A 16,568-nucleotide genomic window follows, 5' to 3' on the forward strand; every position below is an offset into this window, starting at 1 on the left:
AGATGTTAAATCTACATCATGGAAAATTTTTGGGAAAAGAATGGGGCGTTTTAATTTTAGGACCGTTTTTCTATAACTGGTTTTTACATGTAGCCCTATGGAGAGAGTGCCTGTTGAGGGCACTATAACCTCCATTTTAATAACAAAAATGCAGTTTTAAAAAATTACCAATGCTATTTTTTCAGAAATTTTCAGAGTATATAGTATGAACAGGTAGAAATGTAATCTAGTGGTTATACCTACTCCGAAAAAAAATGATAATGAAACCTATGTGTGCAGTTTAGTATAAATGTGAACTCTAATTGAGCTGAATTTCTAAGAAAATCAATTCATGTTTTGCCTAAAAATGGCTGATTTTACATGCCTAAGCAAAAATATAAAATAAAACAAAATGCAGAATCCGGGTCAGTCGGGCCTTTTCATCAGACATTTATCACAATGTTGCTTTTTATTTGTTGTTCTTATAAGAATACTTGATCACAAATACTTTTGACCTAATAACCTCTTTTAGATCCTCATAATATTTGCAGTCCTCTGTGTTACCTGGACTACCTGAGTAGCTGCAGTGAAAGGGTCTACAGCGGCCAGTGGGCTAACCTTTGGTTCTTGATTCCAACCAGGTACAACCACTGCCTTGACAACACGCCTCTGATTGACCTGAATTTCTAAGAACATCTTATGCAGTAGCAGCATTTGTCACCTAAATTTGAGCTCTGCTCCCTCCCCCTCAGGTTGGCCCTTCTAGTTCGAACAAAAAATTACTGAAAATTATAATATTTTGAGCAAAAAATGCTACATTTTAAGCAAATTTTCTGATTTTTACCCCTGATTTTATTTGTCCTCTCCACTATACACCAAAAAATCCTGGTGCCAACACTGCTGGTCTAATTTTGCACTTCCCTGGTCTTTTGAATCTTGAGTGTACAAATCACAGCAGCACAGAGGATTGCCATTTACTATTAACATCAATGCAAAATATGCTGAAAATCAATTTTAATTTTTAAACCATTTTTTAAAAAACATTTTGACATTTTTATTTTGGTATTGGCGTTCACATCATATTTCACTATATCGCCAACATGTACATTTTTTTCAATTGTCTTTCAAGCACAAAACTAACAATGCTAAATTACCAATCTCTACATGTAAGATAATCGTGGATTGTCTAAAATGACCTACAGACTGATAAATAATTGCATGGGTGGGATCGGGAAATCAAGCAGGATTTTTTTTTTCAGGAACAAAGGGAACATATCATTTTAAATATACAAAATTTGAAAAATAAAATGGAGAATACAATTTTTGTAGCAAAGGTGGGTAATAAACATTTTGTCTGAACCATTTCAAATTCACTCATTCCTCCATAGGCAAAATATGGATTGGTATCCTATTTATCCAAACAGAAAAAATGATAAATTGCATATTTTCATCATTTTGCCCATTAGATTCATGTGTGATATTATAACCTAGTAACCTGTTTTATATTTTGTAATTCTTTATATTTACCTTAAGTACCTACCTGCATAACGGATGCAACCCTGGAACTCGAACTTTGTTATGCCTGAAGAAATTGTTTGCTCATAAGACTTTAGTCATACAGCTATAATAGGACTTGTATTGAGGAATCTGAATAATTCATCCTGCAAGTGGAGACAAAAATATCACATAAAATTTAACAACAATTATATATAACATACATATACATGTAGTGTCAGATATTTAAAGCCATATTATAACATTTGCTGAGGAGAATGCTCTACAAAAAAATTTTAATTCAGGTTTTTACACGATTGTAATGTACTTTAGTAAACCCAGATTCTCTGCACAAATCAAGACTTTAGGTGCTGTAGTTTTGCCAAAATCCGTGATTTTGAATAAACCGCCGGAACCGTCATTTTATTATTACGATAGAAATATTAGTCGAGCGCATATGCGATGTTCATAACACATACTACGTACACGGCATGCGGGACACACACACCAGAGGATCGTACCGTATTACAACCGCCAGAGTAACATAATAGCGCTAGTAGATAATTCCAATTTTCTTTGCTTTACCTCACTTGTTCGGCTCAAAATTAAAAGGGGATATATCTGACAGTAAAAGCTAACATTTTATGGAAAATAAATACAAATCTATTTTTAAAGAAATGTTATATAATATGGCTTTAATTGTTGCTTGTCAAATCATAAACTTTCAATGTATAATCTATAAATTTTTCATGTCTTCTCTAAGGCTATACTGTATAATAGCCCCGGCATCAATAAGAACAACCCTCCCTCCTCCGCAAATGTCCAAAGCTGAAGTGAGAATAAAAGAAAATGGAAAAACAAAAACACTGTCAAACAGTGATAATAGGAAAGAAAAGACCTGAAAATTTAAGACAGTTAGTACTAGGGCTGCAGGGCAGGGCATACCCGAGGGGAGGGGATCAAGAGGGGTTTGAGCTCCATTTTTAGCCCCCATGTAGCATAGACATGATTTTAGTGTGAGGTGGCAAAGCCAAAATGTTGTCCCCCTTGTCAATTGTTTGTCCTATTTTAAGGACACATTACTCTTTGCTGTCCCCAATTTTTTTCCTGAAAATATTTTGTGGGGGATCCCCCCTGGGTACACCCCTGCACTTTTCACCCCTCATATATATGTGCATGTCATTTGTACACCTACCATATAACATAGACATTAGAAAGTCTGTGCTTATAAGCTGCATATGCATAACACCAAGGATAATATGTGCTACCTTTGGAGGAAGTCCCAAGACCACCATCATTGTCACATATTGCCCAACTAATGTGTCTGATGAGAAAGAGTCAGAAGAGCACTATATGGTACTGGACAAGTCCATCAAACAAGTTCCAGCTCACAACTTTCTTATGGTAATGGGCGACTTCAATGCAAGAGTTGGCAAAGAGCACTACAAATTCCCCTACCATGATTCCACCAACAGAAATGGAGAATTGCTGCACACACTGGCAATAGAAAATGAACTGGAAATAACAAATGTGAGCTTCTGTAAGAAAAAATCCAGATTATGGACATGTACTCTACCATCTGGTTTTAAGGCACAACTAGACTACATCCTTGTACGCAGGAAGTGGAGGAATAGCATTCTGAATTGTTGCACCTACAACTCCTTCAAGCATTGGATCGGATCACCGTGTTGTTACAGCAAAAGTACGTCTCAGCTTGAGATCGAATGGCAAGACACCACCACGGAAGATCAGGTACAACTGGAAGGTTTTGGCACAAGACACACAACTACAAGACCTGTATGCTGTTAAAGTACGGAATAGATTCAGTGCTCTGCAACATGAAAGTGAGGACGATGAAGATGCTACATCCACATATCAATGTTTCATACAGGCAAATAGGGAGGTTACGGAAGAACTGATACCAAAGGCACCTAAACGCCATAAGGGGACAATCTGGACTGATTCCAGAACAGAGAGTGCCCGGAATGAAGTGCATGAAGCATATGTGAAGGATACCCACGAATGCACTAGTGTATCAAGATCCAAACTACAAGCAAGGAAGAATCACCTAAAAGAGACATATGACAAAATTAATCAAGAAATCCTGGAACAAAAGATCACCCAGGTAGAGAAAGCAGATCAGAATTGCCAGCACAAAGCTGCATGGGATCTGATAAATGAGATCAGTGGAAGGAGAACTGCCAAAACGGGTCAGATCAAAGGGGACACAGAGAGTGAGAGACTGCATTCTTGGTTTTCCCATTTCCAGCAGCTACTTGGGAATCCACCAGTCATTACCAATGAGGATGAGCCGATAGAGCAGGTGCAGCGGGAATTTGACATGCGAACAGATGCTTTCGATCAGGAAGAGTACGAGGCAGCAAAGAAGGTCATCAATGAAGGAAAAAGTGCAGGTGATGATGATATAACACCAGAAGTTTTAAAGAGATGCAACCTCGATGACATCATACTCTCTTTCTGTAATGAGGCATTACTGCATGGTAGGAAACCCGAGCAGTGGTCAATTCTTAACCTCATCCCAATTCCAAAAGCGGTGATCTCAGAGAGGGAAGGAATTATAGAGGCATCTGTTTATCATCTATAGTGGCAAAGACCTACAACAGACTACTACTCAACAGAATTCGTCCCTTCCTGGATCCTGTTCTACTGAATGAACCAAAATGGCTTCCGCCCTGGAAGGTCGACAGTGTCACAAATTCTGGCCTTGAGAAGAATTATTGAAGAGATAAACAACAACAATCTCCAAGCAGCACTGGTCTTCATCGATTTTAAAAAGGCATTTGACACCATCCATCGAAGGAAAATGCTAGACATTCTAAGAGCATATGGAGTACCAGAGAAACTTGTGGCGGCTATTGGAAACACCTATGAGAACACTGTTGCCCATGTTACCACACCAGATGGAATCACTGACGACTTCATAATTCAGGCTGGAGTACTTCAGGGGGACACACTTGCGCCATTTCTATTTGTAACAGTCCTAGACTATGCTCTCAGGAAAGCACTACATGGGAATGAAGATCGTCTAGGGCTCACACTACAAACAAGGAAAAGTCGGAGAATAGGCCCATAAACAATTACAGACCTCGACTTCGCTGATGACATAGCACTATTGGCCGACAGTCTCAGAGATGCCAAGAGCTACTGCATCTTGTTGAGACTGCAGCACTAACAGTCGGTCTCAGCATGAACGCCAAGAAAACCAAGGCAATGGTTTGCAATATGGATGCATCCCCAATCCAAACACTTGATGGAAGCGAGCTTGAAGTAGTCGACGATTGCAAATACCTTGGGGCTTGGATTGGCAGCAGTGAAAAGGATTTTAACATCAGGAAAGCCCAGGCATGGAGGGCATGCAACAGCATGAACAAGATATGGAAGAGCAGCCTGCCTAGAAATCTTAAAACCAAGCTTTTCACCACCACAGTCGAATCGGTGCTGATGTATGGCGCAGAAACCTGGACAATTACATCAAAGTTTAGGAAAGCGCTTGATGGCTGTTACACAAGACTACTGAGAAAAGCACTTAATGTCACCTGGCAGTCGCACACCACCAATAAGGAGCTGTACGGCAATCTTTCCCCAATCTCCGAAAGGCTGAAAATAAAAAGGCTGAGATTTGCTGGACACTGTGCCAGAAGTGAAACAGAGGCAGCTTCCAGAGTTTTGCTGTGGCAGCCTACGCATGGTAAAAGATCAAGAGGACAACCACGGAAGGACTACATCAAGCAACTAACAGAGGATACGGGACTAGAGAGACAAGACATTAGGAACTGCATGCAGAACAGAGTTGTGTGGAGAGCCATCAGCGGAGTCCGACTAGACAAGTCGACATAAGCAAGCAAGTAAGCAAGCCTACTAAGTGCTGCCAGTGGTACGTGGCATCATGGGTGGGAGACAAGGGGGCATTCTCCAATTTTTCTTTAATTTCCAGTTTACCCTATCAGGACAAAAAATCACAGATAATCCACTATTTTGAATCAAAATCACCTTATTTAATATTTTGGCCAAAATCAACCAATTTTAGGAACATTTAGACAAGGTTTTTGCCTCCCAAGACTTCAACCCCCCCCACCCCACTCCAGAAAAAAGAATCCTTAGTGCTACAAAGAAGTGACTTTGACAATCTCCCCATGCAGGAATACAAAAACCAGAGGGAAGGAAATTTGGGCTATTCCAATTGAAATCCACACTCCCCCTGTGGAAGATTTAGCTTAAGTCTTCCACAGACGGAGTATGAGTTTTGAATAGAATAGACAGTTGGATAACCTATATTTGAAATACTCACTCCGCTGTGGAAGATATATGGTAAAGGCATAATACATAGTATGGGTTTCAAAATGATTAACACTGACCAATTACATTTGAAAAACATATTCCCCCTGTGGAAGATATTTCCAAAATCTTCCACAGCGGTAGTGTGGATTTTAACTAGCCCAATGCAAGGTTGCAAGGACCTCCGAATATGTCAGAGAAACAAAATCACAGCACAGAATGGATGCTGAAAATATTAATCCTGTGAGGATTAATTTACACATATTTGTTGTTTTTTAATCAATTTTTAAACAATTGTTGATTCATCACCACAATTTCGCACCCCATACTCGATACCCCTAGCTCTACACTCATCCCTCCTTCCCATGGTAGTCCGATTTCTCGGTTTTTGTAACACCTGTGCTCTCCACAGTCAACATGGCACCAAACCAGACCATGTCACAACACTCCCAGGCAAACTACCAAATCCACCACAAAAGTAGGCAATTTTCTGCGCAAATTTAACAAAAATAGCTACAAGTAAATAAGGAACTAATAACAATAGACTTACACGGTTTCTCTCAGCGCATACACCATCTGTTGATGGCGTGGGATTAGCCTTAAGGAGGCAATTTCAAGTTGCCATGGTTATGGGACGTTTTTAACAATATCCTAACTTGGAATATCAAGTATAACATGCTTCTGATGTTCTGATTATTTTTTCTCAATCGTACAGGTGGCTTGTGTGTTTGATAAGTATTTTCAAAATGTAAAACGTTTTCAAAGAAAACATCTTTTCATGTGACTTGTCTTTTTTGACAAGTGTAGTCTTGGATGAGATTCACAGTTAAATATGAAACTCTCAAATGTTGTATTTCTGAGGATATGGTGACCGTGGCGATTGTCAACCTCATCCCCATCTGTTTTCTCATCAAAAAGTGAGATCTTATGCAATCTGTAGATATCTGTCTCATTTTGTACACAAAAAATAAAAAAAAATACTCAAATTATATGAATATTGTATGTGAATATTGTATATTTCGAGGGCTGAGAACAAGAAAGCCATAACTCACAATGTGACAGGGCTGTAGCAAGGTTGTAAAATGTGGGGCGGCCATGACAAATGTGGGGCGGCCAAAATACAAATATATCACCAAATTAAAATAAAGATATAAAGAAAAACATAACAAATTTCTCAAAAAGTGGGGCGGCCATGGCATCCCTGGCTGCCCCGCTTGCTACGGCCCTGCGATGTGACACATCAACCCTCAGTATGTTCGTGGAAGACACACAGTGAGTAATTAAAACTTTCTGAATACAGTTTTCAAGCTTTTTGTATCTTTTTCACAAAGAGTTTTTGTTTTACCTTTCTAATGCTTTGCATGCTGAGCCAAAGGCTTCAACATAAAAAGTTTTGAGATATTTTCTCAAAATCAGGAGCTATCTCAAGAACCACTGAACCAATACTGTGCTCGTTAAAGTACTCCTTTTATTGCATTTTTTCATTCTAATTCCAAATAATGGTTATGAAAATGAACAATTCGGACATTTTGGAATTTTAAAGAAAATTTGGATATATGATATTGTCATCTGCAGTTGAGGATAGAACTAATTTGTGTGAAATATTTAATAACTGAATCAGAATTGATTTTAAAATCAATCTGTGTTATTTCTGTCAAAATATCACTTGAAAATATTTTTTAGAAGGGTGGTCTCAGGCAAAATTTTATGAGTTATTCATTATGTTTTTCTTTATCTTATAAAGGTACGGAGATACTCTCCTAGAGAGAAATGTGCTCACTGGAAGACAGTGGCGGCATCAGGAATTATTTAGGGAGGGGGACATGGGGGGGGAATCAACAAATTTTGCATTAAAATTCCTGCAAAAAGTGGACATTTTTGCAATTTTGGGTTATTACTGGGAGGCAACAGGGGGGACAAGAGTTCCAACTGGGGGCCCCCATGTGGTGCTGCCACTGCTGGAAGAAAGAGAGGCATTCTTTTAGGAGGAAATGACTGTTGCTTTGAAATGACTACTGTTGAGCTAAGCATGGTCTGAAACCATGCAGCAAAATAAACTTTATTTTACACAGTCCATTACATTTTGTTCTCCATCAGTTCTCTTGTAAACTATAACTGCTCATAAAAATATATTGCTAATAGTGTATAAGTGGTAATTTTCGCGAGGGTTTTATTTTCGCGAATTTCACGATTAGAGCTCCAACCGCGAAAATAACACCTCGCGAATGTATGCAATAATGTATTGCAAGTATAGGAAAGGACTGGGCAATCGCGAAGATAACATTCGCGAAAATGTGTCTCTGATTCCAAATCGCGAAAATAACTGTACGCGAAAATTACCACTTATACAGTAGTGTGTGGCCATAATATTTCAACAGAGTTTTTATACTGTATTTTCAAGAACCGCTGACCCAAGACTAAGGGTCACACACCATTTCCATTTCATATACATATAGACTGTTGTAATTGCTATGTGGTGGTCTATCATTAAAGCAGTGATTTGTGTTTGGTTATTATTTTCACATAATATATGGACCTTTGGTGGTGAAGAGAGGTATATGGGGTGGATGTGTTGGTCAATGTTCAAAAACTAGAGTGATTCTAGGGCCACAAAGCTGGGGCAAGGTTCTTGAACCCACTTTTGTGGTTTGCACTCATTGGGTGGGGGAGGGGTGCTTATTAGGGTGCACTTATTTGGGGCTGCTTATTAGAGGTGCTTATTGCTTATTAGGGTGAATCTGATTAAACCTAGCCAAATGCAAAAACAAAACATTCATTGAGAATGCCCCTTTAAAAGACATTTAAGAAAATAAAAAATCAGAGAACAACCACATGCTTGGTACAAACATTAACAGAAGTAGTGAAATTTTGGGACTTTTATACTAAAATTAAATTTGAGGTGATGGTGCAGCCACATCCCCCCATGTATGGGCCTGGATCTATGCAAAGCAAATAAACCACTTGTAATAATATTGATAGAGTGTAGAAATATATAATATCTATGCAATGTTGCTAAGAATTATTGCAAACTCTCAAAAGTTACAAATGATGCATGTGTGTGCTATTATAACATTGTATCTCTGCTCAAATCTTCTAGTTATACATACCCTTTTTGTCAAATGTATAAGACTTTCAATAAAGTATACTACATATAACGCCCCTGGATATAAGATAAAAATAATAAAAGAACAGGAAAGAATATTCCCAAACAAAATTGATGTAGATTATTGGCAAGTGCACAGAATATAGTATGTATATAAAATATATATATATTTAGTGTCGGATATTCGTAAGTATAGTAGAAATAAACAAAGTTTTTGTTTACCGGGAGTGCTTTCACAGACCTAATCCGCATCCTCTATCGGATGATAGTGGATCTGCAATGTCGACCCAGGTTGTTGACTTTCCCAATTCAAAGAAATATCAGATGCATCAACATCCGGCTCAGGATGGGGAAGGTGGGCGATTATGCTCCCAAGGACAAAGTTTATTGCTTTGAAGATGACACAAATAAAGATTTTATTAAAATGTTTTTCTAAAAGCATTTTTGTTTTCATTCTCTTCAAGTGTAATTTGATACAACTTCCTATTCTCCAGGTTTTGTATCAAATTTTAGGACATGTATAATCCAACTTTTTTTCTTTCATTTTTCTCGTGTGATAAACAATGAATTCCATTCTCAACTGTGATATTTGGCTCTCTGTTTCAATGGGCCATTCCATTTGAAATCCATACACCCCCTGTGGAAAACATTACCTTTATCTTCCACACAGGGAGTGCACATTTCAGTGGGGCCAGGAAAGACACATTTGTTACAACAGCAAATCATACACAACCCTCAAACTAGTATTACCCCATATTTTTCTTGGCAAGACAAGAAGACAGTTGAGAGGTCACACAAAGGACAGCAACTGTTTTGAAGATGAAGGGGCTAGCATGTCACTATGGCACAGGTTGTCCCTAATTGCTGTAGCTTGTATCCCTGCCCCCTTCCCCTTATTCTGTCATCATGTGCTTAATATGATCCTATGGATGACCCTTGGGTCCCATCAAGATGCACTTGGTTTCCCACTTGTTTTCGTTGCTGTGTGCTATCAAGCACTTGTGCATTCAGTGCAGCGTTCGAAATTTTGGTTGTCCGCCGTTGCCGGGACAACTAAAACGTCGCTGGACAACCAAAATATTGATTCGGTTGTCCGCCGGACAACCGTAAATCTAGCCAAAAGTCACATTTGTAGGCCTACGGACAACCAAAAACTTAGACGGACAACCAGAAATTGTAATCTGGTTGTCCGTGGGACAACCATTTATTTTTCCTAAATTCGAACACTGATTCAGTGCAAAGGATGCATCATCTTTTGTCCATTTTAACAATGAAAAAATATATATATTAATTATTATTACCAACTTGTTTCATCTAAGTGGTGTAAGGGTGGGCAGGGTTTTGAGTCCCCTCATTCAGGATGAAGTGTGTTGGGGTGCATGTGTAATATGCATAAAGAGAGTTCAGATTCCCCCATCCCTGTGTTTGTCCCACTACTGTCCACTGCCCACTACTTTTCTCTAATATTCTGCCTCCATCAAATCAGTGGCATCCTCATTTACTGAGCTCATCTCATATACTTTAAGAGGTGAAGACTTGCCCCTCTTCATGTGTGCTAGCCATAAACATGTCAAAATTCCAAGTTTTGAGAAATTTTTTTCAAAATTTCAAGAACTATCTTAAGCATCACTGAACCAATACTAGGCTTGTTTATATGCATTTTTCATGCTGATGGTCATGCAAATTTACAATTCTGAAATATTTTATTTAAAAAATAACTTTGAAACTTGTCATCTGCAGTCAACACCCATGTGCATGGTGTGGAGAGAGTAAAATTGTCTCGAAAAATATTCTTACATAAATTAATGTAAAAATGAAATTTTCTCTCAGTCCATTTCCTACATTTGTCCCAAAAAGTTATTTTGGGATCAGAACAAGACACAATTTTTTGCAATACTGACCCCTTGGAAATAACTGATCATGGCCTGGGGATCATGTATGGTGATCCCGGATGGCGATCCTGGGAAACTAAGCATCACTCTCAGGGTTTTTTGTTTCATTGTAACTTCAGTGTGCATAACTTTCTGATGTTCAGAATGTTATTCTTTTATCCATAGATTCATAAACTAAATTCCAACATTAAACAGACCTACATTTTTTTAAGATTAGCAACTATTTTAAACTGTTGCGATTTGGTAGTTCACAGCATCTTGCGAATAGTAGTGAGCATTGATCATTTCATAGCGAGAGTGTAGAAGAATTCAAATATCACAGATATACTTTTGTAGGTCATGTGGTTCTTGAGTTATGTTGTAAAGAGGGCTGAAACTACAACAATTTTGTAAATCGTACATAACTCATTCACAACAAAAAATTAGCAAGTTTTCAAAGTATATGATTTGTAGAATGAATCTTTGCAAAACATCAAGGTGTTATTTTTCAGTAATATATTGATTTAGATAATGAAAATCAATTTTTGGCTGCTTCGACCAAACGATACCTTGTCTACCCTTAACCCCATGAGAACTACCTGCCGATTGGCCAAAAAGAAGTTTTCATTATCAATTGGACCAATCAGCAACATTGTTAGAATAATTTCATCACACAAAAAAATTGGGGTGAATCATTTGCAAAGCTCAATTCTGATTGGTGATTAAAGTGAAGATATCATGTAATTGACCAATCAGTGGCAATGTTAGATCGGCAGGTTGTACTCAGGGGGTTAAAATCTTCACATCACTGCCCCTTCCTTCCATCATTCATTCTGTCAACAAAATGCTTAATAGGATCTTTTGTATGACCCACGGGTCTCATCAACATCTACTTGTTTTCATTTAGTGCACTAATGTGGTTGTACAGGGAAGATTCTTTGTCCATACTTTATAGAAGCTATGTAAGCTTATATAGACTTATTTTTGTCAGACTAGTATACTCCCCTGCCCCTTCCCCTCATTGTCATCAAATGCTTATAAACATGATCTCTTTGATGACCCATGGGGCTCATTGAGATCCACTTGTTTTCGTTGTTGTATGGTTCTTTTGCATTGGGCATTACTATAGAACACTTGGTGCCGCCATCATGATGTACTGTTTTTCTCATTCAAAAAATTCCGGGATATAATAAATATCTTGTTAACTTTATACCTTCCCTTCCCTGGTTACTGCTCCCCCTGCCTGCCCTTTTCTTATCCATTTATTCTATTCCTAATTTGTTTATTCTATATTCCAACGTTTAGTTGTTTGGACACATGCATGACCAAAAAACACAAATTAAGGGTCCTTTTCAGAGAACTAATGTGAATCGTGTGAATCCCGTTTATATAGGGGGTCAAAAATGCATGTTTTCAAGAAAAAATGGATGTATTTAGACTTCCAGTTGGTGCATTTAAGGGTCATTTTAATGATTCCGCTATTTCACAAAGCATGTTTCCCTGACATGTTTTTTGGCTCAACTCCTTTCGGAGTACATTCATATTAGAACATTTTAAACAAAAGCATGTACTATACGGGTTTATTTTATCGAAAACCTGTAACTTTCTTTCAGATAAAATGCTGCTTATCTTTCAGGTACAATCCTGTTTAGGGGGTAAAATTTGTTGTGAAACCACACTAGTTTAGGGGTGTTTTTTGCTGAAAAGGGCAAATCCTGCTTATAGGGTGTATTTTAAAAATCTGCATGAGTACACCGAGAAAATTGAGTGCCCCCCTCCCGGGTTTGGATGTGATCCCAATTAGAACTAGCCCCATTCCACAAACGGCAACGCCTCTCGAATAGCGAGCGGAGCAAGGTCATCATCATACAGGTATCAGAGTACAGCACAGAAGCCAGTGCTAATCCCAATAATAGTACTTCTTTGGTCTTATCATCAGTCAAGACTACCTTGTTTTTGATGCTAAATATTATAAACCATGCTCTTCTGTACAGAGTTTATCCCGTAAAGATCTCACTCTCTCCCTTATTCTTATCAAAATCTTATATGACAATACCTTAATTTGAATCTCCTAAAATCATCAACTGCATTAATTTTGTCATCATCACATGCATGCACATTATAAATTGTATGGTGCTATGATGATAAGCTTGTATCCAGTTCAGATTTTTCTTGTCATCTCTGCTTATCTACCTATTTTTGATTGCTCCATATAACCCCTTCCCCTACCCCATCATCAAATGCTTATTAGGAGAATCCCCTACATGAACCCTGTGTCTCTGTAAAATGTGCTTGTTTTCATTACTAAGTTCATATACAGCTGCACTTTAATGAAGGAAAACAAGCATTTGTTTGTCAGACTTAACTTCTCAAGTTGGTGGTCACCGTTGGTTTTGCTTCCCCTTCACCGCTTTTGTCATTAAAATGTGGGGGGAAAATCCCATTAATGACCCACAGGGCTCATCAATACTCATGCTTGTTTACATTGTTTAAGTCTGTATTCCTGCAGTGACCAAATGGGTGAATAATGACTGGGAACGAACAAAGGAAGTCAAAACAAGCACAGGTTGAAGCACTGTAGAGCTGGTATGTCACTCTGCCCCCTCCCCTGATCAGTTCAATCATCAATTCTTTTAAAATGCATCCCTTAGATACCTCACCAAGACTCACTTGTTTTCTTTGTCAAGTTCATGTCCAGGTAGGCAAGGAAACATTGCAGTTGATGGGTGGTATGTGATGGGTGTTGGTGAGGTTTGTATGGTAGTGAGGGTGGTTGTCACAGTCGTTGCAATCAGGGGGTTATTTGGGCCCCTGACTGATGATGATGATGATGATGATGATGATGATGATGATGATGATGATGATGATCCCATCAGAAACTGAATGTTCATTGAAAAAAAAGCCTATCATTGAAAAACTGATCATGTATGATCTATGAGCAGTGTTCACTCCAAAGATTTTGTTGTTGGGCCAACTTGGCCATTTACAGAGATTTTTGGTTCAAGATTTGGGTCCAAAAATTCAATAAATGGTCAAATTGCACTGAAAATCTTACTTTTGTTCCTGGAAGACTTTGGTCCAATGGGCTATTCCATTTGATATTCAAACACGCCCTATGGACGACATGACCATAATCTCCCACACAGGGAAATTCACACTCCCTGAGTCTTCCATACAGAATATACATTTCAAATGCAATAGCCCAATAGAGCGCCATACTGTCTTAGCAGGAACGATGTCTATGAGGGTTCACGGCTAATTTTGTTGTCCCATTTAAAATTTATATCATCATTTCCCTATCCATCCTTACATTTTAATACTGCCATAATTATTTTGGCCTATTAAGTGTAGCCTAGATCCACCTGACCCCTCAAATTAGACCTAATGTTTGAATGAAATGAAGATGATTCATGTTATCTAGTCGTCATGACAATTTCAGCATGGCGCTGACTTAATTATAATGCCTTTGTTTGCTTCATTACACAACTAATTATTTACTCTCAATATAATCCCAGGAGGATCACTTCTATTTCAATATCATTCACTGAAAAAGTACCTCTACATGATTTAGCTGAATTTATATTCCATTGCTGAGCTACGAGCGACTGGTTTCTAGCCAGTTGAGGTAGCCAGGCCCGTAACCAGGGCCGCCCCATCCCAAAATGCCCAAACAGTCCCACTTGCAAGCGTAGTGAGCGAAAAAAATTGGGGGGTTTTATGCCTTTTTGGTCAAAAAAGGTCCAAATTCCACTTTTTCAAAATCCGCCCCCAGTCCAAAAAGATCCAAATTTTGAAAAAAAAGTCCACTTTTTCAAAATCAGCCCCCCAATAAATTCAGCTTAACGGTTGTTCCCAAACTGTGGGTTGTGACCCTTTTGAGGGGCGCAGCCTCTTCTAAACTGGGTCACAGGGCTTAAAATAAAATAAGATATCTATGTGCATTAAGTTCAGGGTACGATTGTAGTAGTCATGTCACCCCAATTTTAGCATTTAAATTGGCGCTTTTGTTGTTAAAAAATCACTAATATCTGTAAAAATTCTGCAATTTTTTTTTCTTGCTTCGCTTAGATACTAAAAATCAATCAAATGGGCTGATTTGACATGCGTAGGAAGAATACAAATAAATATATAAAAATTCATGCGGCAATTTATTTACAGATTTGAGTGTTTTAGAGCCGGCCGACCCCGGGGGCTGATCCTACTTGGAAGGTCCATCTGTCTATAGAACAAGTTTTTTCAGTGTCTAAACCCGGATCTAAACCTAAAAATACACACTTCGGCAAATGTTGTGAAATTTCGCACCATATACTTTCCCCTACACCCACAAAATCCCCATGCCCTAGATTCGGTTGTAACCTCTTCTAATGTTTCTATTTATAGGGTGATGATTCATGTTATTCAGTAGTCATACAACATTCAGCTTGGCATTGACTTAATTAACCCGTCTTCATTTGCTTCATTACATGCAGCTTGCTTGCTTACGAGGAATTTCTTCATCATGCGTCTGCGTGCGTTAATATGTCGTCTTTATGCATATATGCATGTAATTCATCAAATTTTGTAATCCTGGTGTAACATTACGAATTGTCCATGAAAATCAGAAGTTACTTTTTTCTTTTTTTATATCGGTCTGTCTATATCTATTGGGCCATTCCAGTTGAAATCCATACACCCCCTATGGAAAACATGACCTTAATCTCCAACACAGGAGGGGTAGATTTCAAATGGAGTCACCTATTCAGTTATCCACACTTGAAATTCACACTCCCTGTGTGGAAGATTAAGGTTATGTCTTCCATAGGGGGTGTAGATTCAACTGGAATAGCCTTTCCCTCTTCCCTAACACTCTCCTCCGATATCTGTCTGTTTGCTTCTGTCCCCTTCCTCTTTCCTGACTCTTTTAGCTTCTCTTCCTGTGTCTTTCTGTCTGTCTGTCTGTGTGTCTGCATGTCTTTGCCTTAAAGATATGTTTTTCACTTTTTAAAAATGAAGTACTCATTAAAAATCTTACGAATACAAACATGAGGTTTGTTACATGCATATGACTAAAATGATACGGACATGTTAGCATCAAAGTAGAGTCTTCCACTTGCAATTATACGCTGCGTACCTGGGCAGTGCGCTTAGCTTGTATGCCTCACCACACCTAGGAGTAATGGGGAGCTCTTCAATTTACTATCTATACACAGACTGTAGACATTATAGAGGATTAGATCTATCAAAGACCTGTAAGGATGCTGAGCCACATCAGGTGTGCTTCCTTCATCAAGATAGGTCATCTTATCTCACCCCACCCAAGTGTAATGGGTAGCTGTTAAAAGATAATCACTATGTAGTGATGAAAGCTTATAGCTCAGTCAGGTTATTTGCTGATGGGAAATGAAACTCATGTTCTCTTGTGGCAGTGGATTGCATTTTGATGATAACCTCAGCAAAGTGCATGCTACAACTCCAAATATTGCTATTATTATGAACAAAAACCCAGGGAACAAAGCTCACCTCCCAGAAAAAACTTGAGAGACAAACAACCACCTTAACATGCAAACAAACAAACATATAAACAAACAAAAATATCCTGAAAGCAAAAAAAATAAGTTGAAGCTACGTGCCGACTGACTGTCAAATTGTACCTAAGTAAAAAGCCTTGTATAAGAGCGTGCCTATGACTCAGTGTCACTCTAAATTAACTATAGATGTGTTCCACTGGTGAAAGCGTCTATTTATTAACAATGTTAAATTGAATTCATTCCCTTGCTCGGTGTGCTTCATTTACTATGCCGAGGCGAGGCGGAGACAAATCTTGCTAGCGAGGCGGTTATTATGCA

General features: G+C 38.4%; 1 protein-coding gene across 1 annotated transcript; it reads left to right on the forward strand.

Annotated features, from left to right (window-relative positions):
* The first annotated feature begins 2,649 nt into the window (after positions 1-2,649).
* LOC140167417 (uncharacterized) lies at positions 2,650-4,078 on the forward strand. The gene is made up of 2 exons (XM_072190722.1): positions 2,650-3,013; positions 3,171-4,078. The coding sequence occupies exons 1-2, from the start codon at positions 2,650-2,652 to the stop codon at positions 4,076-4,078; spliced, it is 1,272 nt and encodes a 423-aa protein (XP_072046823.1).
* The last annotated feature ends 12,490 nt before the right edge of the window (positions 4,079-16,568 follow it).

This window comes from Amphiura filiformis, chromosome 13, assembly GCF_039555335.1.
Source record: "Amphiura filiformis chromosome 13, Afil_fr2py, whole genome shotgun sequence".
In the NCBI taxonomy this organism is placed as follows: Eukaryota; Metazoa; Echinodermata; class Ophiuroidea; order Amphilepidida; family Amphiuridae; genus Amphiura; species Amphiura filiformis.

Coding starts and splice junctions, on each gene's coding strand:
- LOC140167417 (XM_072190722.1), top strand. CDS start 2,650: ATGTCATTTGTACACCTACCATATAACATAGACATTAGAAAGTCTGTG. Junction 3,014..3,170: donor AATAACAAATGTGAGCTTCT/GTAAGAAAAAAT, acceptor GTGTTGTTACAG/CAAAAGTACGTCTCAGCTTG.